This window comes from Phyllobates terribilis, unplaced genomic scaffold (assembly GCF_046119375.1).
Source record: "Phyllobates terribilis strain yellow unplaced genomic scaffold, ASM4611937v1 Scaffold_13__5_contigs__length_258822181, whole genome shotgun sequence".
Lineage (NCBI taxonomy): Eukaryota > Metazoa > Chordata > Amphibia > Anura > Dendrobatidae > Phyllobates > Phyllobates terribilis.
Genome location: NW_027362773.1, coordinates 163,181,913 through 163,206,700, shown reverse-complemented (window position 1 = coordinate 163,206,700; position 24,788 = coordinate 163,181,913). Strand labels below are relative to the sequence as shown.

Genomic DNA, 24,788 nt, shown 5'->3' with positions numbered 1-24,788 from the left:
GCGGTTATGCTCTGCTCAGCCTTGCCAACCGCGTCTGCGGTTTCGCTCTGCTCAGCCTTGTCTACCGCGTCTGCGGTTTCGCTCTGCTCAGCCTTGTCTACCGCGTCTGCGGTTTCGCTCTGCTCACCCTTGTCTACCGTGCCTGTGGTTTCGATCTGCTCAGCCTTGTCTACCGCGTCTGCGGTTTCGCTCTGCTCAGCCTTGTCTACCGTGTCTGCGGTTTCGCTCTGCTCAGCCTTGTTTACCGCGTCTGCGGTTTCGCTCTGCTCAGCCTTGTCTACCGCGTCTGCGGTTTCGCTCTGCTCAGCCTAGTCTACCGCGTCTGCGGTTTCGCTCTGCTCAGCCTTGTCTACCGCATCTGCGGTTTCGCTCTGCTCAGCGTTGTCTACCGCGTCTGCGGTTTCGCTCTGCTTGGCCTTGTCTACCGGGTCTGCAGTTTCACTCTGCTCAGCCTTGTCTACCGCGTCTGCGGTTTTGCTCTGTTCAGACTTGTCTACCGCGTCTGCGGTTTCGCTCTGCTCAGCCTTGTCCACCGCATCTGCGGTTATGCTCTGCTCAGCCTTGTCCACCGCGTCTGTGGTTTCGCTCTGCTCAGCCTTGTCTACCGCGTCTGTGGTTTCGCTCTGCTCAGCCTTGTCTACCGCGTCTGTGTTTTTGCTCTGCTCAGCCTTGTCCACCGTGTCTGCGGTTTCGCTCTGCTCAGCCTTGTCTACCGCGTCTGTGGTTTCGCTCTGCTCAGCCTTGTCTACCGCGTCTGCGGTTTCGCTCTGCTCAGCCTTGTCCACCGCATCTGCGGTTATGCTCTGCTCAGCCTTGTCCACCGCGTCTGTGGTTTCGCTCTGCTCAGCCTTGTCTACCGCGTCTGCGGTTTCGCTCTGCTCAGCCTTGTCTACCGCACCTGCGGTTTCGCTTTGCTCTGCTTGATTACCGCATCTGCGGCTCTGAACTCGTCTCCCAGTCTGTACTGGACCCTACCCCGCCTGCGCTCTAGCCTACCTGTTCCTGTATTCCCTGGTGTGGATCAACAGCCGTGTCCGGGGTCTGACCTGGAGTAGCACCTGGTCCCTTTGCCCGGTTCCTCCCTGGTGCACTGGCGTCGTATGCCTTCGTGCGACCTTGGTCGGATCGGGCAGATACTTAGTTACGCCCCTCCAGGCACTCTCCGGTTCATGGCACAGTGGAATCACTAATCAAGCACACGCCAGTCAGTCCGGGCGTGTGCATTACAGCATGCTCAGGCCATGGTTCCCGTTAAGCCCCACGGCCTTCGCCCTCTGAGACCTTTTTCAGCGAATACTTGCATCTGGAAGAAATTTATTTATTTACTTTTTATTTTTTGCTACAAGCTGAGTTCCAGGCGAATTACGCACCCGTCCAGATGGAGCTTTCTGCACTCGTTCCTACGGATCCGCCACGGTACTATGGGGATCCAAGACTGAGTCGTGCATTTGTGGAGCAATGCTTGCTACACTACAAGTTCTACCCTCTTTGTTTTCCCACCGATCGGGTTAAGGTGGGATTCATGATGTATTACCTAGCGGGTGATGCCTTGAAGTGGATCACCCCCCTATGGGATGCACAGGATCCTATCGTCCTGGACATAATGGCCTTCCTGGTGGCCTTCCTAATGGTCTTTGATGACCCTAACCCAGAGGCTCCTGCTGAAGCTTCACTTTCCAATATCCCGGAGCAGCCCCGATGGGTAATGTGTGTGGGTAGCGCACTAGTCCTCCTGCCCTATGAGACTACTGCCCACCCAGAATCCACACAGGATGACTACACTCTCCGGAATACTTCTCCCAACCTCAAGAGGCAGTGCAGACGTGCTAGGCGTAGAGGCAAGCCATCACGCCAGTGTCTGTCCTCCCAAAGACCTCCTGACCCCAACCTTGAAGTCCCTGCTGAAGTTTCACTTCCCAGTATCCCGGAGCAGCCCCGATGGGTAATGTGCGTGGGTAGCGCACCAGTTCTCCTGCCCGAAGAGACTGCTGCCCACCCAGAATCCACACAAGAGGACTTCCTGCACCCAGTATCCGATACTTCACCCACTTTAACCGGTGAGCCTGTCCAAGTGTACTCCGAAGCAGAGGTTACCCCGAGTCTCTACACCCCTCAGACCAGGCGGAGGACCTCCAGTTGTCTCCTGAACCCTTTGGGGTGCTACCTGGTAGCGAATGGACAGAGACTTTCCTATACTCTGTACCTGATACCTCGCCCGCTTCGTCCAGTGAGTCCGACCTAGTGTACTTCGAAGCAGAGGTTACCCCCGAGTCTCTACACCCCTCCAACCAGGCAGAGGACCTCCAGTTGTCTCCTGAACCCTTCAGGGTGCTACCTGGTAGTGAATGGACGGAGACCTCCCTATACTCTGCACCTGATACCTCGGCCGCTTCGTCCAGTGAGTCCGACTTAGTGTACTCCGAAGCAGAGCTTACCGCCGAGTCTCTGCACTCCTCCGACCCGGCAGAGGACCTCCAGTTGTTTCCTGTATCCTCCGGGGTACCACCAGATAACAAAGGGACAGTGACTTTTCTACACCTTGTACCTGATACCTCGCCCATTTCATCCAATAAGCTTGACAAGATGTACCCCAAAGCAGAGTTTACCCCCGAGTCTCTGCACCCCTCCAACCCGGCGGAGGACTTCCAGCTGTCTCCTGAACCCTCTGGGGTGCTACCTGATAATAAGAGGAGAGAGACTTCCTTGTGTGCTGTTCCTGGTATTCTACCCGTTTCGTCTGGTGCTGAGGATGGCTGGATAGGAGGTAGCATCCTAGCTACCCAGATGAGACCAATTTTGTCTCTTCCTGTGGACAGTAGAAATAATCTCCTTGAAGAGAAGGATTGACCCTCAAATTCCCTGCGGAAGATTCTGGCAGGCCTGAAGAAGAGGGGGCGTAAGGGGGGGGTACTGTAACATACCTGGTGGCGTCCTTGCATAGTAGTCCATCTCCCACTGTGCAAGAGCGTGCACTTGATTTCCAGTCCAGACTGCCACTCTGGCTTCTTTCCATAATCTCTGCTTTGCTCTGCTTTGGCTGCTTAGGGCGACGCCCGCCAAACTTCCTGTTTCTTGTAGCTGCTGCAGACACACCCCTAATGCGTCCTCAACCTATTGCTGTCTGTCACCTGGTATTTAAACCAGCTCCTCCTTGGAATCCATGCCTGAGCATCTTGTTCTGTCAGTTGGCTTCTTGTCACTGATGTGCCAGGTCCTGTCTATGTTTTCCTGCCGTGCGGTATCAGTTCCCGTGTCTGAACTGTGTCCTGTCTGTGCACTCTAGCCAGCTGTCTTTCTGCCTTTCCTGGAGGCTGTATTTCCAGGCTCGTGTGAACACGCTCCTAGCCTGTTCGTTTCTGCCTCTGGGGGCCGCATACCCAGACTAGCTCCTTTATCTCGCTTCAGTAACTGTTCTTGTCTGAACTGTCTTCTAGCTTCTTACCAGTTTTGTCTTTATGTCCGTTTGCTCCCTTTTTCTGCAGTGTCTGAACCAGCACTTGGCTTTACCTAGGGTCGTTCCTGCATTTTGTTGCAGTAACTGTTCTTGTCTGAACTGTCTCCTAGCTTTTTACCTCTTTTGTCTTTATGTCCGTTTGCTCCCATTTTCTGTAGAGTCTGAACCTGCACCTAACTTCTACTCGTAGTCATTGTACTTCCGTTTGTGAGTTGGAGTCCTTTCGCTACTTCTTTGCAAGTACCTTGTGTGTATCTGGTTCTGCCTTTCTTTTCCAGTCTGTTCTGGGTGAACAGAGCGCTGTCCCCTTTGCTTTGTCTTTGTTCTCCGCATCTGCGGTTTTGCTCTGCTCAGCCCTGTCCACCGTGTCTGCGGTTTTGCTCTGCTCAGCCCTGTCCACCGCGTCTGCGGTTTTGCTCTGCTCAGCCCTGTCCACCGCGTCTGCGGTTTTGCTCTGCTCAGCCTTGTCCACCGCATCTGCGGTTTTGCTCTGCTCAGCCTTGTCCACCGCGTCTGCGGTTTTGCTCTGCTCAGCCTTGTCCACCACGTCTGCGGTTTCGCTCTGCTCAGCCTTGTCCACCGCGTCTGCGGTTATGCTCTGCTCAGCCTTGTCCACCGTGTCTGCAGTTTCGCTCTGCTCAGCCTTGTCTACCGCGTCTGCGGTTTCGCTCTGCTCAGCCTTGTCTACCGCGTCTGCGGTTTTGCTCTGCTCAGCCTTGTCTACCGCGTCTGCGGTTTCGCTCTGCTCAGCCTTGTCTACCGCGTCTGCGGTTTCGCTCTGCTCAGCCTTGTCTACCGCGTCTGCGGTTTCGCTCTGCTTGGCCTTGTCTACCGTGTCTGCGGTTTCAATCTGCTCGGCCTTGTCTACTGCGTCTGCGGTTTCGCTCTGCTCGGGCTTGTCTACCGCGTCTGCGGTTTTGCTCTGCTTGGCCTTGTCTACCGCACCTGCAGTTTTGCTTTGCTCTGCTTGATTACCTCATCTGCGGCTCTGAACCCGCCTCCCAGTCTGTACTGGACTCTACCCCGCCTGCGCTCTAGCCTGCCTGTTCCTGTATTCCCTCGTGTGGGTCAACAGCCGTGTCCGGGGTCTGACCTGGAGTAGCACCTGGTCCCTCTGCCCGGTTCCTCCCTGGTGCACTGGCGTCATATGCCGTCATGCGACCTTGGTCAGATCGGGCAGATACTTAGTTACGCCCCTCCAACACTCTCCGGTTCATGGCACAGTGGAATCACTAATCTCGCACACGCCAGTCAGTCCGGGCGTGTGCATTACAGACGATAGGATCCCATGATTCCCATAGGGGGGTGATCCAATTCAAGGCATCACCCGCTAAGTAGGACATTATGAATGCTACTTTAACCCCATCAGTGGGAAAATAATGAGCATAGAATTTGAAATGCAGCATACATTGCTCCACAAATGCACACCTTTGTTTTGGATCCCCATAGTACTGTGGTAGATCCACAGGAACGAGTACTGATAGCTCCATTTGGGCTGGTGTGTAAATCACCTGGACCTCAGCTTGAGAAAAAAATTTTTTCCTTGGTGCACTTATTCACTGGTATGCAGACAGGTGGGTATTGGCAGGTACAGCTGGTATGCAGGCAGGTGGGCACTGGCAGGCACGGTTGGCATGCAGACAGGCGGGTACTGGCAGGTAGGAACCCAGGCAGGATAAGGACCAGTACCGACTGGGATACTGGAACGGAGCCGCAGGTGCAGTAAAAAAGCAGAGCAGGGCAAAACCCACAGGTGCGGTAGACAAGCAGAGCAAAATACGCAGGTGAGGTAAACAAGCAGAGCAGAGCAAAACCCGTAGGTGCTTTAGACAAGCAGAGCAGAGCAAAACCGGCAGGTGCGGTAGACAAGCAGAGCAGAGCAAAACCCGCAGGTGCGGTAGACAAGCAGAGCAGAGCAAAACCCGCAGGTGCGGTAGACAATTAGAGTAGAGCAAAACCCGCAGGTGCGGTAGACAAGCAGAGCAGAGCAAAACCCGCAGAAGCAGTAGACAAGCAGAGCAGAGAAAAACCCGCAGGTGCGGTGAACAAGCTGAGCAGAGCGAAACCGGAGGTGCGGTGAACAAGCAGAGCAGAGCGAAACCGCAGGTGCGGTGAATAACCAGAGTGGAGCAGAGTGAAACCGCCGGTGCGGTGGACAAGCAGAGCAGAGCGAAACTGCACATGCGGTGGACAAGCAGAGCAGAGCAAATCCGCAGGTGCGGTGAACAAGCAGAGCAGAGCAAAACCGCAGGTGCGGTGAACAAGCAGAACCAGATACACACAAGGTACTTACAATGAAGTGGCGAGTTTACACAAAACTCACAAACAGAAGTTCAGAGACAATGAGTTGGAGTTAGGTGCAGGTTCAGACACTGCAGGAAAAGGGAAGGTTGGGACATAGAGAAAAGCAGATAACGGGCTAAGACACAGTTCAGACAGGAACTGAACCAGGAACAAGATACAGGAACGAGCCTGGGAACACAGCCCCCAGGGTGGCGGAGACAGACTAGAAGTCACAGATACAGGTAACAGGCCTGGGTATACAGCCCCCATGGGTGGAACAGATAAGATACAGGACAGGACCTGGCAACTCAGTTGCAAGAAACACACTGAAGAAAACTGTTGTTCAGGCCCCCCCTACTGGGTGGAGAGGGTTTAAGTATCCAGTGACTCACAGCAATAGGCAGGGGAGGCCTTAGGAGTGCGCACACAGTAACTATAAGAATCAGGCAGTAACCGCGCTGCCACCTTAAGTAATCAGACAAGAGACACAGCAGGTACTGGTGCAAAGTGTGCAGCTTGGATTGATAGGTAAGATGGCAGTCTTGCATGGTGGGAGGTGGTAAGCCTTGACAGCACGCCGCCATGGATGTTACAATCTGCTTGTCAAAGTACGCGGCCTGTGTGCCCATTTTAGAAAATCAGCTACAGCTTCCGCCACCTTTTCCGTGCTTCAGCATTGTTTACAGCTTCCGGCTCACAGACTGGTGTGTGATGTACCTACATGTTGGAACTCTACACTGCAGATGTTGGGAAGGATTTGTGAGCAGAAGAGGGCAGTTGTTGAGTACCAGCATCAATATGGCCGTCGGTATTCAGATCAGACTCAGCGTAAGACCTCAGGAGTAGACATGCATGTCAGACATATGTACCATCCTCCAAAACTTTGAGGACTCCACCAAGATAGTGAGCAGTGATGATGCCATAATTAACCATCCCGCTTCTCTATCTTCTGAAACTCTCTCTGCTCACAATCAAAGAGGATGCATTGCAGGCGGAGGACGATGAAATGGAGCAAGGAACCATACAGTGTGATTACACACAGCCAAGCCTCATCTCATCCCAACGTGGATTTTGTGACAATGAGGAAGAGGAGGAGGAAGAACAGGAGCTAGTTTCATACACTATAGAGGGTACTACATGCACATCTGTCATACCGTGTGTTCAGCGTGGATGGCCTGAGGACAGAGAGGAGGAGAGCATGGTCACTTGTCCTCTTGGTGAGGACAAAGAAGTCTTGCCTGTTAGCAGTCTGGCATGCATGGCTGATTTTATGTTATGCTGCCTTTCCCATGACCCTCACGTTCTCAAAATTTTGGGTGACAGTCATTACTGGTTGGTGACATTTATAGACCCACGCTACAATGAGAACTTTATATCTCTTATTCCTGAGGTGGACAGGTCTACAAAAATGGGGCAGTACCAGAAGGCCCTTGTTGCGGAACTATTAAACAAATTCCCATCTCAAAATGCTGGAGGCAGAGGTCATAGTTCGTTGAACAACCAAGGACTACAGGCGATAGAGACACAACTCCAATCCAGCAGAGGCAAGGGAACACTGTCAAAGTTCTGGGAAAATTTTTTCAGCCCGTCCCATCACACAAGACCTGGGGCGTGGGGTACTCTCACAATGAGTGCAAAGTTTGGGAAGATGCTGAGGGAGTACCTTGCCGACCGTACCAACGTCCTCCGTGATTCCTCTGTGCCTTATAATTATTGGGTGTCCAAGCTGGATACTTGGAATGAACTGGCTTTCTATGCCTTGGAGGTCCTGGCCTGATCTGCTGCTATCGTTTTATCAGAGCAGGTTTTTAGTGCTGCTGGTGGAATGATAACTGATAAGAGCATCCGCCTGTCAACTGAAAATACTGACAGGCTGACTCTTATAAAAATGAACAAGGGCTGGAATGGGCCAGACTTCTCAACATCACCGAATGATAGCAGCGTAACATAAACTCAAATCCAGTGTCTTTTTTGGGAGGTGTATTCCCATGCATCTTTTCACACCTACACATGGGTCCTGATTTTGGCTATTTGCTGTTGTCCTCCTCCTTCTCCTCATCCTCATCCTCTACCACCATATCACCAGGGTGACCGTGGTATATGATGCAATACCCACATAATTTTTTTAAAGGGTGTTTATGATGCCCGTAAAAAACATTTTTTTACAGTATGTTCATGGATACCCCCAGGGGTAAATGTTTGTCAGCCCATACACTTAGTGCATGGGCATTACAAGTATAGGAGATCCGCTCCTTTCTAATGGGAACATTTTTATGAGGCCTTCCTCCACGTCTCTTCCAAGGGGCATTGGAGTGCCTCCCAATTTTTGACAGTCCTTGCATTCACGGCATAGGCCAACACTATGAGAGACCCACTTCCTAATAATGGGAACATTTTTTCATGAGGCCCTGTACGTCTCTTTCGAGGAGCTTTGGAGTGCCTCCCAATTTTTGGCAGCCCTTGCATTCACTGCATAGGCCAACACTATGGGAGACCCTCTCCTTTCTAATGGGAATTTGTCATTACTGTTGCCCTGCTCTATGTGTCTTTAAATTGTTAGTGGGGTTTTTCCTAAATTTGGTCAGCCGTTGGACTCACTGCATACCCTATAACTGTATAGCAGACTCTCTCCTTTCTAATGGGAACATATCGTACTCATTACTGTGGCTCTGCTCTATATGTCTTTAAATTCTTAGTGGGGTTTTTTCCCAAATTTTGGCAGCCCTTGCAGTCACAGCATGGGCATTATCACTATAGGCTCCTTTATAATGGGAACATTTTTTACTGAGACCCTCCTCTATGTCTCTTCAAAGGGGTATTGGGTTGCGTCCAAATTTTTGGCAGCCCTTGCAGTCACTGGATACGCAATAATAATATAGGAGAACCACTCGTTAATAATGGGAGCAACAAAGCATAGCCGGCTAATGACTCTCTATCAATAGCGAGGGCTGACTGCTGGTCTTTTAAGAATAGTAAGAGCCGCCTGATAGCCCTATAAAAATAGGCTTTGTGACTTTCAGAGTCCCTCCATCACAAATGAAACAGGATGTGTCTGATGATGTGTCACACACCACATTGCCAGATAAGGTTGTAAAATGTTAAAATTACATTTCCCGGTGAATGCATTTGTCTTAAAAAATAAAGTAAAAAAAAAAACAGTAGAATCTTTCTTTAGTATAAAAAACAGAGCCACCAATGTAACCTCAATGTAATCAATGTTCAGCTCCTGCACCTCCTCCTCCATCTCCAAAATGACCACATCAGGCACAAGCTGAAAGCACTGCAGCACTGCCTTGGCCAAGTGGCAACAGAGGATTCTCTGGTGGGACCGTCCAACCCTGCTGGGGGCTGTGCTAATACCATGGCATCATACCATAGTTTACTGGAAATATTCCAGGCTGGTAGGAGGCAAGCCGATTCCCACAGAAGAGTACCAGCAGTAATGTTCAGGGACCCGCGCTTGTAGAAGGCGGAGACAACACCGGGAGAAATAATGGCGGCTAGGAACCAAGTATGGACACGAGGCATGAGGCATGAGGTTGTGAAAAGCTTCCGCCTCCAAGAACCTAAAAGGCCACATTTCAAGTGAAAGCAGCATTAGAGGACTACCTGGAAGAAATGACAGCTGGTGTAGATATGGTTTCCCAAGTCCTTTCACCAAGCTAAAGAATATGGCTGTGGTGAAATACAACTCAGCAAAAAGGCTTTGGACTGGCTTCGTACCATCCCTGGCCACATTCACCTGTCCACGTGTTTGTGGTTAGGCGGTCCTTCCCAGTAAGTTTACTGATGAGGGCGCGGGTAATGTTGTGGGACCCGTGCTTGTGGAAGGCGGAGACGACACCGGGACAAATAGTGGCGGCTGGGGATCGAGTATGGATACCCACATAAGATTGTGGACAGCTTCCGCCTCCACGAGCCTAAAAGGCCACATTTCAAGAGCAAACAGCTGTCAAATATTTGGCAGTATAGTTTTGCAGCCTGTGGGTGGGTGGCTGGCTGCATACTTGTGCTTGCATTCCAAGGAGTGGGTGTTAAGGGGACGGTTGAAAACAACTTTATTTTAATGGAATGCAACCAACCCCGGGGTCCGCGATGCAGCCTGGTGGACTGCTGCCGAACACCTTCCGGGTGAGAAGGTAAAACAACCAACTTAAATAACAATCCCCTCCGTGTTACAGCACACTGGAGCGGGAATAGGAATTCGCACTATCTCTGTTAACAGCACGTGAGATGTGTGATAAATAAAGTATCTGTAGTCCTGTTGCAGCACAGGGACTACACAGATGGCGCTAGGATGCATGTGTGACTCACGCCGGCGTGTAAGTGCTCTCAGCCGACATGCTACCGGACTGAGGAGAATCACTCCACATGGCTTACAGATGGTCCCGGGAATATGGCATCTGCAGACTGCTCAGGGTGTATGGCGACCGCCTAGTCGGAGCCAGTCTGTCAGACGAAGCTACCTGCCTATTTCCACTAAACCTGCCTATTTCCACTAAAGCACACGTGGAGCTCAAAAGACCAAGCGTCCACACAACACCATCACTGCTCAATGATCATGTTTGTGGGCGGGCTTTTTAAAGATTTTAAAGATTAAGACCTGCCCACCGTCGCACCATTGGTGACGTCACCCGCGACCAATCAGGCGGTGCCAGGTCACCGGATCAGCTGACTCCCAAACCACCAATCACGGTCTGCCATGTCACGGGCATGCTCAGTACATAGAAACCTGGACTTAGGCTTTAGCAGCCCTGTCTCCCTCCGCAACCTATGCTTCATGTTGCTAGGCACAAAGACCCAAGAGACAACCTGTAAGTCCCGTGGACCAGCTAGGCACTGGGACTGATGATGATGCTGAGCAGCATAAGCCCTGGCTGGACCACAATGGGAGACCACAGAAGGTTCTGGACCCATTTCAAATCCATTAAATGCCCAACGCCTAACAATGGGGTAGGGGCATCTGAACGCTGCACTGGGACAAGGACGTGGACAGTAATTGTTGTAAGTCTGCAATGACAGGTGCATGGTGGGAGTCATCTTCGCATGTGCCAAGGATCACTTATGATGGGCACACTTTTAAGCAGTGACCTGGGAGTCACAGATGCTTCCAGATGTCTTTTCAGCACTGTATGCATGTGTCTGATGATGTGTCACACACCACATGGCCAGATAAGGCTGTAAAATGTTAAAATGACATTTCCCAGTGATTGCATTTGTCTTGGTTGAAAGCAATGAAAAAGTGCAAAAACGTTATGTGTGAACATAACCCGAGGAGTGGTTTTGGTTATTTATTTTGCCTTATATACAGTACAAGTCATTACCCTGGAAAGGATGTTCCTTAACATATTTCCCAAGAAAATCCATTTTGGATTCGTTTTTGTATGTTTTATTGTGAGTCCGTAAAAGTGGTGTAATAACTCTGACAACATTGTTGACAGCAGAGACCTGGGAGTCAGAAATGCTTCCAGGGGTCTTCCCCACTCTGTTCCCATGTCATTTGAGCACTGTTCCCCTCAATTTTTAGGACCTCTGCAGACCTCTGGGGGGATCCGCCTGAAAAATGCTCGAGTTTCCCATAGACTTACATTCGGCTCGTTGCTCGGGTCGAGCACCCGAGTATTCCAATTTGCTCGACCCGAGCAATGAGTACCCCAGAATTTTAGTGCTCGCTCATCACTAATAATTATAGTACTTGTACTCTGGGTCAATTAATGGCACTTCCCTCGTGTCTACACCTAATTTGATGTGTTTTGGCAGCTTTTGGTCCTGTTTCTAGGTCTTGTATATGCATTTCTTTGGTCCCCCCATTGACTCTTATGGGATTCGGAAATGTTCGACGAACATTTGGCGAATATCAATTTGTTCGGCGAACTTTTCTGAACCGAACATTGAAATGTCCACTCATGCCTAATCTTAATGGACCTAGAGGGGTGTAAAAAAAAAAAACTAAAAGAAACCTATATTCACCCTCTGAAGTGGCACAGATGCTGCTCCTCCACTGGAGGCCATCGTGGAACCCATGACATAGCACTGCTGCAGGAGGTGGGTCTAGGTGTCTTATTTCTTACATCTCCTTGAGCCCATCAGGGATAGATTTTAAGTGGAAAATCCATTTAATCAGTCACTAGCAATAGCTATGAGCGTCCCCACATGAGGGGTGCTGGTAACAACTGGATGTCCTTCACCCAAAGAACATATGTAGTTCACCACCCTAACTCGGTTTTTATATATTTAGTCAAGGATGAGGGCACCCCTGTTCCCCTAGAGGTGGGGGATTCGTATCACGAATATGCCATAAATGTCTGAGATGAGAATCCCCCCTATATAGGTAAAGCTGGATGTATTGGACTTCTTCCATTTACCTGGAATCGATAAGATGCGTCTTTTCTTGACCAGCATTTTTGTGAAGACTGTATTAGTTGTAGGGCGCTGACCATAATGTACACCGCATTAGATACTGGATGATAAACATTATCCTGTGAGTACTTCCAGGAATCCTTGATACGTTCCCGTCCTGTGCAATTGTGAAGGGAAATTCCATAAGTCTTTTCGTACAATCGATCCTTATCTTTTTTTCCTGACGCACAGCGGCATAATATCATCCATAAATCCTCAAGTAACATGTCTTCCGGATAACTCACAGGACAGAAACCATCAATGAAATGCTTAAGTTCTTCACCGTTTTTTGAGTCTGGATCCAGGGACAAGCTTCCATTGAAAATCTCTGGAAACTCCTCAATGAGAACGATGTTCGGTGCCCAGGAAGGTGTTAAGATTATCGTCACATTATTGAACCATTTAGTAACGGAAGGTTTGTCGATCAGATCATAGTAGGTGCCACAAAGTATAACAACCTTCACAGCAAAATGTTCAGCTAATTTATGAGCAGCTCTTGAAGAATCATCTGTTCTCACAGAAAGTCTTAATATAAAAGCGACACAAACCTGAAAGTATGTTAGAAATCGAAACAGTAAATTAGACTCTTTCTCTCCGCTGTCATCATTGGACGTGATAATTCCAACCCAAGTCCATCCGAAGTGTTTGATAAGTTTCGCTAAACTGTAACTTATGTAATATTCAGTTTGGATTGTCCGGAAAAAGTGTGGGAAATGTTGTCTATCACCCAATAAATTGTCGGCAGCTCCATAACTGATCTATGAAATAAAAAAGTGTGAACAATCATTAAAAGAAAAAGAATCAGTAGGAGTATAAGGGTACGGGCACACAGAGGTTTTTTTAGGAGTCTTTTGGAGCTGGTTGTCCTGAAAATATGCTTGAAAAATTGCTTCAATAAATGCTTGAAAGACTTTTACTGTTCATTTCTATTGTAAAACCACTTTGCTGTTAATATGTTCAATTTGCTGCGTGTTTTTTCAGCTTAAGTTTTTAAAAACACCCGGTAAAAAATTATAAAAAAAGAAACTTCTAGAAAGTGGATTCATACAGAATCTACTAACTATACACTGTCCAATCAAAAGGCTGCAAAAAAATGCCTTAGGGAAGAACAAAAAGCTTCCAAAATTCTTAAAAAGCTCCTAAAAGCAGAAAAACTTTTTTGAAAACTCCATAAGGAACAAGAGTTTCCTCAAGCAGTTCCCAATTAGTTTTTGAACACCTAAAAAACTCTTTAGGCATGATTTATGTTTATCTTTTAAGCACATTTTTTCTACCCACACAAAGATGGAAGAGGAAAATAGTAGTTTGTTAAAAAGGATTTAACATCTTCTAATAGAAAAGTATAATTGTATCTGAATAGAAGGAGAAGGTTTTTTGGTCATCATTATCCCAAATATTTAAAGGCAGTTTCTTTCTAACTAAAAGCGGAGATTTTTTGCAATGTGTTGGTTTCTGATTTTGGGATTGTTTTGTTTAAAAGTTCAGACTTGAAGTCAATAACTTAAAAGTTGGACATAAAGCTGAATTGTTTAAAGGTTTCCAATCGTTTTGGAATAGCTTCATGGGGGTCGTTGATGATTATAATCAGGTCATCAGCAAATGCTGAGCGTTCAGTATTATGGATATTAAAGCACCACTCCAGTGGGGGTTTTTTTCACCGCTGGAGAGGTGCTTTAAGCATAAGACTAGAGTTGAGCCACCCCTGTAGTGTTCGAGTTCGGTTCGGTTCGTCGAACACCCATATGTTCACCGAACTGTTCGTCGAACACCGTCAAACACCGTTAAAACCAATGGCAGGCAAACAAAAACACAAAGAAAAACATAGAAAACACCTTCAAAGGTGTCCAAAACCTGACAAACTGCTCAGAAGACACAACTAACACATGGAAAATGACAAGTACATATAGTCATGCAAAAAGAAAAGAGGTTGAGGAGTAAAAGGAAGGGGAGACAAAGATATACTGTAGGCATGTCATGCCCTTCTAAAACCAAAAAAGTGCGACGCTGACACGGCCAGTCTGTTCCTGCCCTTGCGAACTCCGTGTCGCCGGGTTTGTGCCAGAGCTGCGGTGGACCCTGACGGCCAGCCCCCCTCTCCCAATACTGGTGCTTGTCCGCTGGTGGGTCGAGCGAGCCCCCCTGCGGTGGAGGCAGGTTTAAGCTTTTTAATTTAAATTGTCTCTCTAATTTGAATGAATACACTTTAAATCCTTTCACAAGGATCTATTGGAGGGCAAGTCTCATGCCAGCAGCCGCGGGAATTACAGCTCCAGTAGCGTCCACTAAAGCTGCTGCAGTTAAAAAGCTTTTATAAGGATCGAGCTTGGCGGTCCACTTCAAGGCGTCCTACCGCCAGTCCCAGCCCCTGTGGCTTGGGGTGCCTCCCGATGCTCTTCACTGAGTGTCCCGGGGGCCCGAAGTATTTCCTTTGAAAAAATTAAGTGTCCAAACTACAGGTGGTGTAGCTTGCTTAACAGCTGGGATAATCCGCTGACTAGCAGACACTGCTACTAGGCACAAAGTATTTCCTGGGCTAGATGCAGTTAAAAATTTGTAATTAGATACTCTCATTGGATGCTGAGAAAGCATTCCATAGAGTCTCCTGGAACGCCATATATTATTCTCTTAAAAAGCTTGGGGTAGGGGTCTAGGGGACCCTTTTATAGCCAAAATCATGGCCCTGTATCGCAATACATCAGCTAGGCTGAAGATAAATGGAACATTTTCATCACTTTTCATAATCACCAATGGGACAAGGCAGGGATGTCCTCTGTCCCCTCTCTTATACATCCTAGTGATGGAGCACCTGCTCTCATCAATTCGCCATAACCCCATTATTAGGTGGATTGAGGTGGGAGGCACCGAGTACAAGTGCTCTGCATTTGATGATGATGTCCTACTATATATCACTCAATCACGTATATCCATCCCTGCTGTTATGGCTGAAATAGATCACTTTGTTACATGGTCAAATTTTAAAATCAATGCAGCGAAGTCTGAGGCCCTCGATATCTCCCTCCCCAATCCATACAGGATTCCATCCAATCCAACTTTCCCTTTGCCTGGCCATCACAGGGTATCAAATACATAGGCTGCGTGCCCACTTTAGCGTTTTTCATGCGTATATGCTGCGGAATTTCCGCAGCGTAAACGCATGTGAAACGCTAGGTAATCAGCTCCCCATGGTCCCCAAGGGGATTCCGCAAGTTCTATGCACATGCTGCGGATTTTTCCGCAGCGTTTATGCTGCGTTCAAAAATCTGTAGCATGTCCATTAATTTTGCGTTTCCGCAAGCGGAATTGCTTTGTGCAATGCATTAAAAACGCAAGGCAATTCCGCATGTGGAAACCGCACGATAAACGCGCGATAAACGCGCAATAAACGCATGCGGAATTCCGCATACGTTTTTCCGGGAGAGGAATTGCAGAAATGAAGCAGAAATTTTCTGCTTCATTTCTGCAGCGTGGGCACATAGCCTTAGGAATTTGTATTCATAGAGACCTCTCCCGTCTATGTTATCTTAATTTTGGGCCCTTTATTGGACAACTCCATACAGACCACGGTTGGCAAGTTAGAACTGTAAGATTCACTACGTGAACCACTGGTGTTTTGTGGAAAAGCACATGTACACTGTGTTCCAAATTGTTATGCAAAAAGTGTTTAGGAGTGATAAGGTAAGAATTTTTTTGTTTGTCAGTTAAACTCTTTGATGGTGATGTGTATCAGGGCTCTTTATATCACTGTAAGCAATTGCAGACACCTTTGCTAATTAGTTTGGCAGGTGTGTCCAATGAAAGGCAAGACTACTTAAGAAGGCTGTCCCACATTATTAAGCAGCCTACATTTTCTGCCAAAATGGGAAAGAAAAAGGATGTGTCGGCTGCTGAGAAGCAACAAATTGTGGAATGTTTAGATCAAGGCATGACTACAATCAACATTGCCAAGACACTTCATCCTGATCATCGCACAATCAAGAAGTATGTAGCTGATTCACAGTACACACGTGTGCGTGCTGATAAGGGAAAATTGAGGACTCTTTCCTACAGGCAATTACATCAGGTTAAAAGAGCAGCGGCAAAAAAAGCCTTGTCATAGTAGCAGACAAGGTTTTGAAGCTGCTGGTGCCTCCAACGTCCCCCGAACAACAAGATGCAGGGTCCTTCAGAGGTTTTCAGCTGTGCGTAAGCCATCCTGTTGACCTCCTCTATCCACTGTACACAAGCAGAAATGTCTCCAGTGGGCCAAATAATACATGAAGAATGACTTCAAAACTGTTTTGTTCACCGATGAGTGCCGTGCAGCGCTCGATGGTCCAGATGGATGGAGTGGAGGATTGATTGATGGACACCCCATGCAAACATGGCTTCGGTGCCAACAAGGAGGAGGTGGAGCAATGTTTTGGGCTGGAATCATGGGGAGAGAGATTGTCGGCCAGTTTAGGATCCCTGAAGGAGTAAAATGAACTCCATAATGTATGTGGAGTTTCTCAAACAGCACTTCCTGCCATGGTTCAAGAAGAAGAACCGTGTATTCCGCAGCAAGATCATTTTCATGCATGATAATTCACCGTCTCATGCTGCACATAACACATCTGCATCTCTGGCTGATATGGACATAAAAGGAGACAGACTTATGGCGTGACCCCCATGCTCCCCTGACCTCAACCCCATTGAGAACCTCTGGAGCATCATCAAAAGGAGTGTCTATGATGGCGGGAGGCAGTTCACATCTAAGCAACAGCTCTGGGAGGGTATTCTGTCCTCATGCAAAACAATTGAAGCAGAAACCATCCAAAACCTGACAAACTCAATGGACGTGAGAGTTCAAAAGCTCCTTTCGAACAAGGGGTCCTATGTGCAAATGTAACATCACCTAGAATAAAGTTTTGAGTTGAGAACTGTTTGATTTCAGTTTGTAATAACCTGCTAATGCTTATAATTTCAAAAATGACCATTTTTTGGTCCTTTACTAAAATGAAAATGTTGATCTAAGAGTGTGGGGGATCTAAGAGTGTGGCAACCCAGTAGTCAGGATTATTTCGAATTCTGACAATCTGAGGGTCATGTTGCAGGTAGTGCAGTAAGAAGGCACTCATGTGTCTTGAGCATCCAGGAGCCCCAAAATTATTTTCCGGGCAAGATGCAGCTAAAAATTATTATTAATTTCAAAGCAGGTGGAGCTTGGTATAGATGGCCTAATACAATGAGTACCACACACTGCTACAGGCCCAAAATTATTTTACAAGCAAGATACAGATAAACATGATTAGTAATTTTAAATCTGGTGGAGTTTAGTATAGATGGCCTAATAGAATCAGTACTGCACAGTGCTACAAGGCCAAAATTATTATACAGGCAAGATACAGATAAACATGATAAACAATTTGAAAGCTTAAAACGGTTTGTGAGGTGATTTTAACAAATCATCAAGCTTTCACTCTCCCCAGGATGACACAGGGGTAGAAAAGTCCTTGCGGATCCATGATTTGTTCATCTTTATGAACGTGAGTCTGTCTACATTATCAGTGGACAGCCGCGTGCGCTTATCTGTCAGTACACCACCAGCAGCGCTGAACACACGTTCAGACAGAACGCTGGCTGCGGGGCATGACAAGATCTCCAAGGCGTTAGTGGCGAGCTCCGGCCATTTATCCAGATTGGAAGCCCAGAAAGAGCAAGGGTCCAGTGACACAGTCATAGCTTCGATGTTTACTTGGAGATACTCCTGTACCATCGTCTCTAGGCGTTGACTATGTGTCAGACTTCTTGTCTCATGTGGCCTTGCAAAGCATGGGCTAAAAAGTGGTGAAATGATTCTGTAAAATTGATGTTACCAGCAGATACTGTGTTTCTGTTACGGTTTGAGTCCTGAACACTCAACCGTCCCACGGTTGGCAAGTTGGAACTGAGAGATTCACTACGTGCACCACTGGTGTTTTGTTGAAAAGCACATGTAAGATTCTGCAACAGTCTCTGCTGATACTCCTGCATGCATGCATCCCTTTCTATGGCAGGAATAATTTCTGAAAATTTACTTTTGTACCGGGGATCTAAGAGTGTGGCAACCCAGTAGTCAGTATTATTTCTAATTCTGACAATTTGAGGGTCATGTTGCAGGTAGTACAGCAAGAAGGCACTCATGTGTCTTGCGCATGCAGGAGCGCGAAGTCCCTGTTGTGTTGGTGGCGAGGTAACAATCATGCATCCTTCCTCTGCCCTCTCCCCCCAACCTCGCACAACAGAAAAGTGATCAAGGTCTCCCTCATCTGATGAGTCTTCCGTCAGTTCGTCCTTCACTTCTTCCTGGGCTCCTACACCTTCCTCACTAGTTTGGCTGCTACCATGCGCTTTGGTAAATCCATCTCCCCCACCCACACATGCCTGCCGCCTTGGTGCTGCCGACCGTCTGGACCTTGCAAATGTTAGCCCTTCCGCATACAACTCCTCCTCCTCTACTTCCTCCACCTCCTCTTGTGCCACCAGCTGTCTCCGAATTCTGTTTAACATGTGCTCCAGCATGTAAGTCACCGGAATAGTCATGCTGATAATGGCATCGTCAGCACTAAACATCTTCGTTGCCATTTCAAAACTGTGCAGGAGGGTGCGTAGTTCCCTGATCTGAGACCACTCCTCCAGCGTGATTTGCCCCACCTCTGGATCTCGTTGGCCCAGGCTATACGTCACAACGTATTGCACCAGGGCTTGTCGGTGCTGCCACAGTCGCTGCAACATGTGCAGAGTTGAATTCCACCCGGTAGGCACATCGCATTTTAGCCGGTGAAGTGGCAGGCCCAACGACTTCTGTAGAGATGTAAGTCGCTGAGCTGCGGGATGCAAACTTCAGAAGTGAGCACACAGCGACCATGCCCTCTGTAGAAGGCCATCTAGTCCGGGATAGTGGGCTAAAAATTGCTGGACAACCAGGTTCAACACGTGAGCCATACAAGGCTCGTGTGTGACATTGCCCCGGTGAAGGGCCGCACCCAGGATTGCAGCATTGTCGCACACGGCCTTCCCTGGTTTCAAGTACAGTGGAGACAACCATTCATGAAACTGGTTCTCCAGAGCTGACGACAACTCCTCAGCTGTGTGACTCACATTTCCCAGACATTTCAAAGTAAAAACCGCCTGATGACATTGAGCCCTGCTGCCAGCATAGTAAGGAGGTGTGCAGGATCCCTTCTGCACAGTTACAAAGCTTGTGGCATGACCAGACAGGCTTTGGGTGCAGGTGGAGAACAGAGAGGAGGTTGAGGAGGCAGAAGCAGTGGAGGAACTTCTATATAAAGAGAATTGACGTACAACTCGTGGGGACGGCAAGACTTGGACAGCAGCCCCTTGTCCTGCTGTGACCATAGTTACCCAGTGCCCAGTCAGCGACATGTAACGTCCATGTCCATGCCTACTCGTCCAAGTGTCTGTGGTGAAATGCACCCTGTCACACACAGAGTTTCTCAAAGAAGCGGTGATGTTGTGTGCGACATGCTGGTGGAGCGCAGGCACAGCTTTCTTTGAGAAGTAGTGCCGACTGGGCATCTGGTACTGGGGCACTGCGACGGACATAAGGTCTCGAAAATCCTCTGTGTCCACAAGGCGGAAAGGCAGCATTTCTGTAGCCAACAGCTTGCAGATGGTGAAATTCAACCTCTTAGCTTTCTCATGGCTAGGAGGAAATGGTGTTTTACTTGTTCACATCTGAGGGACCAAGGGCTTGCTGTTGTGCTTAGACGGGGTTGAGAAGGGAGTCCCCGGCAAACTGCCGGTCTGTGAGGAAGATGCAGGTGGACATGTTAGGTTGCCTTGATCCAAAGGCGGTGCTCTCGATGTCGGAGAGCGCTCAACACCAGCTGGTGTTTCCACCTCCAAATAAAATGATGACCTGTCAATCACGCTGGTTGTTGCGGGTAAAGAGGTGGCAGGTCTGCTTCCCAAAACAGGTGTGACTGCTGTCCCCCCAGTCACATAGGATGAAGAGGCCGCGGATGCACAAGATTGGTTGGCCTGGCCCACTAGGCCGCATTGTAGCACAGTGACCTTCCTACTGCAACTTATGTTTCATATCCATGTGCCGGTTCATGCATGAAGTACTCAAACTATGTATTTTTTGGCCTCTACATTGCTTTTTCTGACAAATGTTGCAGATAACACGAGTTGGGTCATCCTTATCGATCTGAAAAAATGCCCAGGCTATGCAAGTCTTAGCACCCTTGCGACCTGAAGAGCCACCACGACTTGTGGTCAGAGGCAGAGTTGTGTTTGAGGATGCAGTTGTTGACGTGCTTCCAGTACTACGTCTCTGTCCAGGAAAGCGCAACCTGACCTCATCGTCACTAGCATCCTCCTCCACCTCCTCTGCTGACCTCATCTCTTGGCTGACTGTGGGTTGACAGTAAGTGGGAACTCCATCCTCGTCATCATCACCCGGTGTGTTATCACACCCGTCGTCCTCAGAGCCAACCTCTTCCTGCCCTGACAAAAAACTAAAGTTGTCGCTCCAATCAGGTATTTGAGTCTCATCATCATCTTCCTCATTTTCTCCACCAACAGGAGTTACAGTTTGGGAACGAGGGTCTACATTATGCTCAGAACCTTCTGCATCTGTTCCTGGATCCGACTCATAAAGATTCTGGGCATCAGTGCAGATCATTTCCTCGTCTGGATTCACAGAAGCTCTGGAGCTGACCTCTGATTCCCAGACTATAGCATGAGTAAACAGCTCTGCAGACTCAACCGTCTGTTCTACCCCATACTCAGACGGGCAGCTGGAGACTTGGGAGCTGTTAGGAAGCAAGTTCGATTGGGGTGACACCTCTGAGGACTGGAGTATTTGTGATGTTGAAATTCAGTTGGAGGAGAGCCCACTTAAAGGAGCACTTGATATCCGTTGAAGCACCTGCTGTTTTTGTGCCTCATCTGGACTTTGTAGCGATTGGCATGGCCGTAAGAAAGGGATCTTATCACATTGTCCGCTAAAAGATGTAGACATCTTAGTTTGGCTGGAAGATGGTCTTTCTTCTGCAGATGTTACTGTTGCTTTAACACCTACCCCACGGACACAACCTTTTTTTCCCTTCCCAACACACCTATTCCCCTTTCCACCGTCAGCAGGCCTTTTTCCACTCATTTTGGTGCTTAACTAATTGACAACTCTAGAGTTGTTTGCACAAACAACAATGGATGGGAACCGAGCAGAGCTGAGTGGCCAAACTGTGGTATTAGCCCAAAAGGATTGGCTGGGTTAGATGCAGTAAAGTCCCACACAATGCTACAAGCCCAAAAATTTTTTCAGAGCTAGATGCAGATAAAAATTATTTGTAATTTGCAACCTGGTGGAGGTTAGTATAGATGGACTAATAGAACAAGTCCCACACACTGCTACAAACCCAAAATTATTTTCCAGACAAGATGCACCTAAAAATTATTTCTAGTTTGCAACCTGGTGGAGCTTAGTATAGATGGACTAATATAATAAGTCCCACACACTGCTACAAGCCCAAAATATTTTTCTGAGCTAGATGCAGATAAAAATTATTTGTAATTTGCAACCTGGTGGAGCTCAGTATAGATGGACTAATAAAATAAGTCCCACACACTGCTACAAGCCCAAAATTTTTTTCAGAGCTAGATGTGTGGCACCCCGCCGTCTGGTTGCCACAGTGGCAGCAATGTCATGTCTGAGAGCAGGTGGGAGGTTCCCTGGTTGAGGACAATTAGCATGCAGCTCCTCCTGCCTCAGTCCAGTGAGGGGAGAAACCTGCCCTTTATAAACTGGATCTGGGGCGGGGTTAGACAGTGTAGTTCAAGAGACAGGAACAGGTCAGCATCAGGCTGAGGAGTCCCTGCAGGCAGAGGAGGAACACAAGGGCAGGAGGGGAGCTAGAAGAGCTCATCCTGGCTAGAGACTTAGAAAGCCGGACACTGGCGTCTGAGGCTGTGAGGGTTATAAGCCCAGCAGCAGAAAACCACCACGCAGGGACTTCAAGTCCTCTGGCCCAAGGAAGCCCGGAGAGGGACCACTACTGCCCTGGAGGGGTGGGAAGCACGAAAGGCCTGAGTCACCAGTCATACGGGTGAGAACAACATGGTACACTCAGAGACGTGGGCTACCACTACTCTACAGCAGGATAGCCAAGAAAGAGTGAAGTCAGCACGGTAAGCCTACAAACTCCCCCTGACGAGCGGGATTTCCCAGTTGCTCTCAGACTGACCAGGCCTCCATTGTTAACCTGTATTCCGGACAGCTCCCTTAATATATCACCAACAGTAAAGACCCTGAACTGCATTACAGAGACTCTGAGTCATTATTCCCACGCACCATCACCCCCATCATCTGCACTCACTGCCCTGAGGCTATACTCCTCCCATGGGGAGGTATACTATGCTCAGCTGCACCCACAACACCATCCTCAGCGGTCTGCCCTGCAGCAGCGGTTCACTCTGACCGCAATCCACCGATGGCGTATTCGGACATTCAGTTTATAGAATGCCATTTGGTTTGACCTCCTTGAGCCATGGACTGGGTCACCGCTACGCGGAGACTACAACCCCCAGCATCCCACAAAAGGCCCGGTTCCGGGTTCCCCACATGGCCCAGGGGGCGCATCAACTTTGGCGTAGTCGGCAGGATTTCGTGCCCGCCACCAACGGGTACTGCGTGCCTGAATAAAGACTGTAAAACTTACTTTTGTGTAGTTTCCCGCCATCCGCAGCCGTTTCCCGCCATCCGTGGCCATTTTCCCGCCATCGGGCGCCATCTCTGGGATGCTGCGCGGGAAGAAGAGGGGCGTGGATGACGAAAGCACGCAAGAACTGGAGCCCCGCCTTATGCACGGACGCTGCGCAAGGTCCTGAAAGTTGCCGAGCGGACGCTGACGTCACCAGAACGCGACGCAAGGTCCTCAACCCCGACGGTCGCCTGCAGAGCCGAGGCCTACAGAAGAAAAGCAACAGAAGGTAGGCCACGGTTGACTAGGGGGGAAGAGGATGAAGGAAGCGGAGGGAACTGTCACCGCCAGCGCGGCCGCTGCTGCAGTAATGCCATTCACGATGCCTTATATCCCCGGAGCGGCCTGGTTGCCCCAGTACTCAGGGGAGTTGCATACCCTGAGCGACTTTAAAGAGAGACTGTATAGCCTATTCAAGGTGTACCCCCTGATGGAAGAACAAAAAGTGTCCATACTGATAGGCCAGTTAACCGGCGCGGCCCAACGAGAAGTAAAGTCCTGGTCAGTCAGGGACAAGGGGACCGTGAAGGAGATTTTAGCCCGTCTAAAGGACACTTTTGATACCCGCACCTCAGCAGAGATCAAAATGAGATTTTATGGGTGCAAGCAGTGGGCCCAAGACAGTATAAGAGACTATGCTTTGAATTTGCAAGAGGCCCTGAGAGCCATTAAGCAGGCAGACCCTGACAGTGTGCGGAATGCAGATAAACTGCTGACTGAACAATTCATTGAGGGTCTGCAGTCCAGCGCCCACCGAACCCAGTTACGCCTAATGGCCCTGCAGAACCCTGAGTTAGAATTTGCACAGTTCAAAGACAGGGCCATCCGGGTGCTCCGAGAACCGGCACCAGGTGGCGCTGTAACCCATAGGCGCCCTGCTATCACCTATCACCAGGAGGCGGCGCCCTTGTCTGCAGAGCCTGTGGGAGCTGATGCACAGGCTTTGGACAAAGACCTGGCTGCAGACCTGCACCATCAGGTCCAAGAGCTGACTAAAAGCGTTGCCGCACTAACCAGGACTGTGCAGTCGTTACAGGTATCCTCTCCAGGAAAGATCCAGCTGGCTACTAGTCCGGAGGACGTCCCGTGGCACCGACAGAAGAGGATCCCACCATCCAGAGGGAAGCCAATGGACCGCTACTACCAGGATGGACAACCCATCTGCCGCCGCTGCAGCCAGCCAGGACATATTGCGAGGTACTGTAATTTAAACTGGCCCAACCTTGGGCAGAGAGCAAACCCCCAGGCGTAAGATCATCAGGCCCGTCAAACTGGTGTGACAAGTATGTGGGGGGACGACCGGTCTTGCCTGTGGTACTGGATGGCATTCCCATGAGTGCACTGTTGGACACCGGGTCACAGGTAACCACCATCCCCTATGTACTTTTCAAGCGGTACTGGGATGACACGGATATTACCCGCTACCCAGCTAATGACTTGAGCATCATCGCCAGCAATGGTCAGCCCATGGCGCAGGTGGGGTTCAAGGAGATGACCATCAAAATTGGTAAAGTTGAACTGCCGGCACAAGGACTGATTATTGTGGACATTGATCGTCGTGAAAGTCACCCTTAAATAACCTTGGGTACTAACGTAATTGAAAATTGTCTTTCAGAGATAATTGTTATATTACAGCAGGTCGCAATGAATGCCAGCTCCAGCCAGCAGCGTGTCTTACAAAAGGAGATCAGAGCCCTGATGAAGCGGCAACAGGTAGAACTGTCTGGTGGTGAGATTGGTAGCGTTAGGATGAGTGACCTATTCCCTATCGCCATGCCCCCAAAAAGCGAAATGATGATCTGGTGCAGGACTGCAATCGGGTTAAGAGGTAGAGACTACCAAGCTATGGTAGAACCTGTTTACTCAGACAGTAGGCCCACCATTTTGACAGCACGGGGGGTGGTTGATGTCCGCCATGGGAGGGTACC

General features: G+C 48.9%; 1 protein-coding gene across 1 annotated transcript in view; it reads right to left on the bottom strand.

The window, feature by feature from the left end:
• LOC141173631 (vomeronasal type-2 receptor 26-like) overlaps positions 1 to 24,788 on the bottom strand; it is a 183,163-nt gene that overhangs the window by 79,851 nt on the left and 78,524 nt on the right. Inside the window, exon 2 of the mRNA XM_073657933.1 lies at positions 12,103 to 12,894. Coding sequence (XP_073514034.1) covers positions 12,103 to 12,894 — 792 coding nt within the window. The remainder of the gene's footprint in view (positions 1 to 12,102; positions 12,895 to 24,788) is intronic.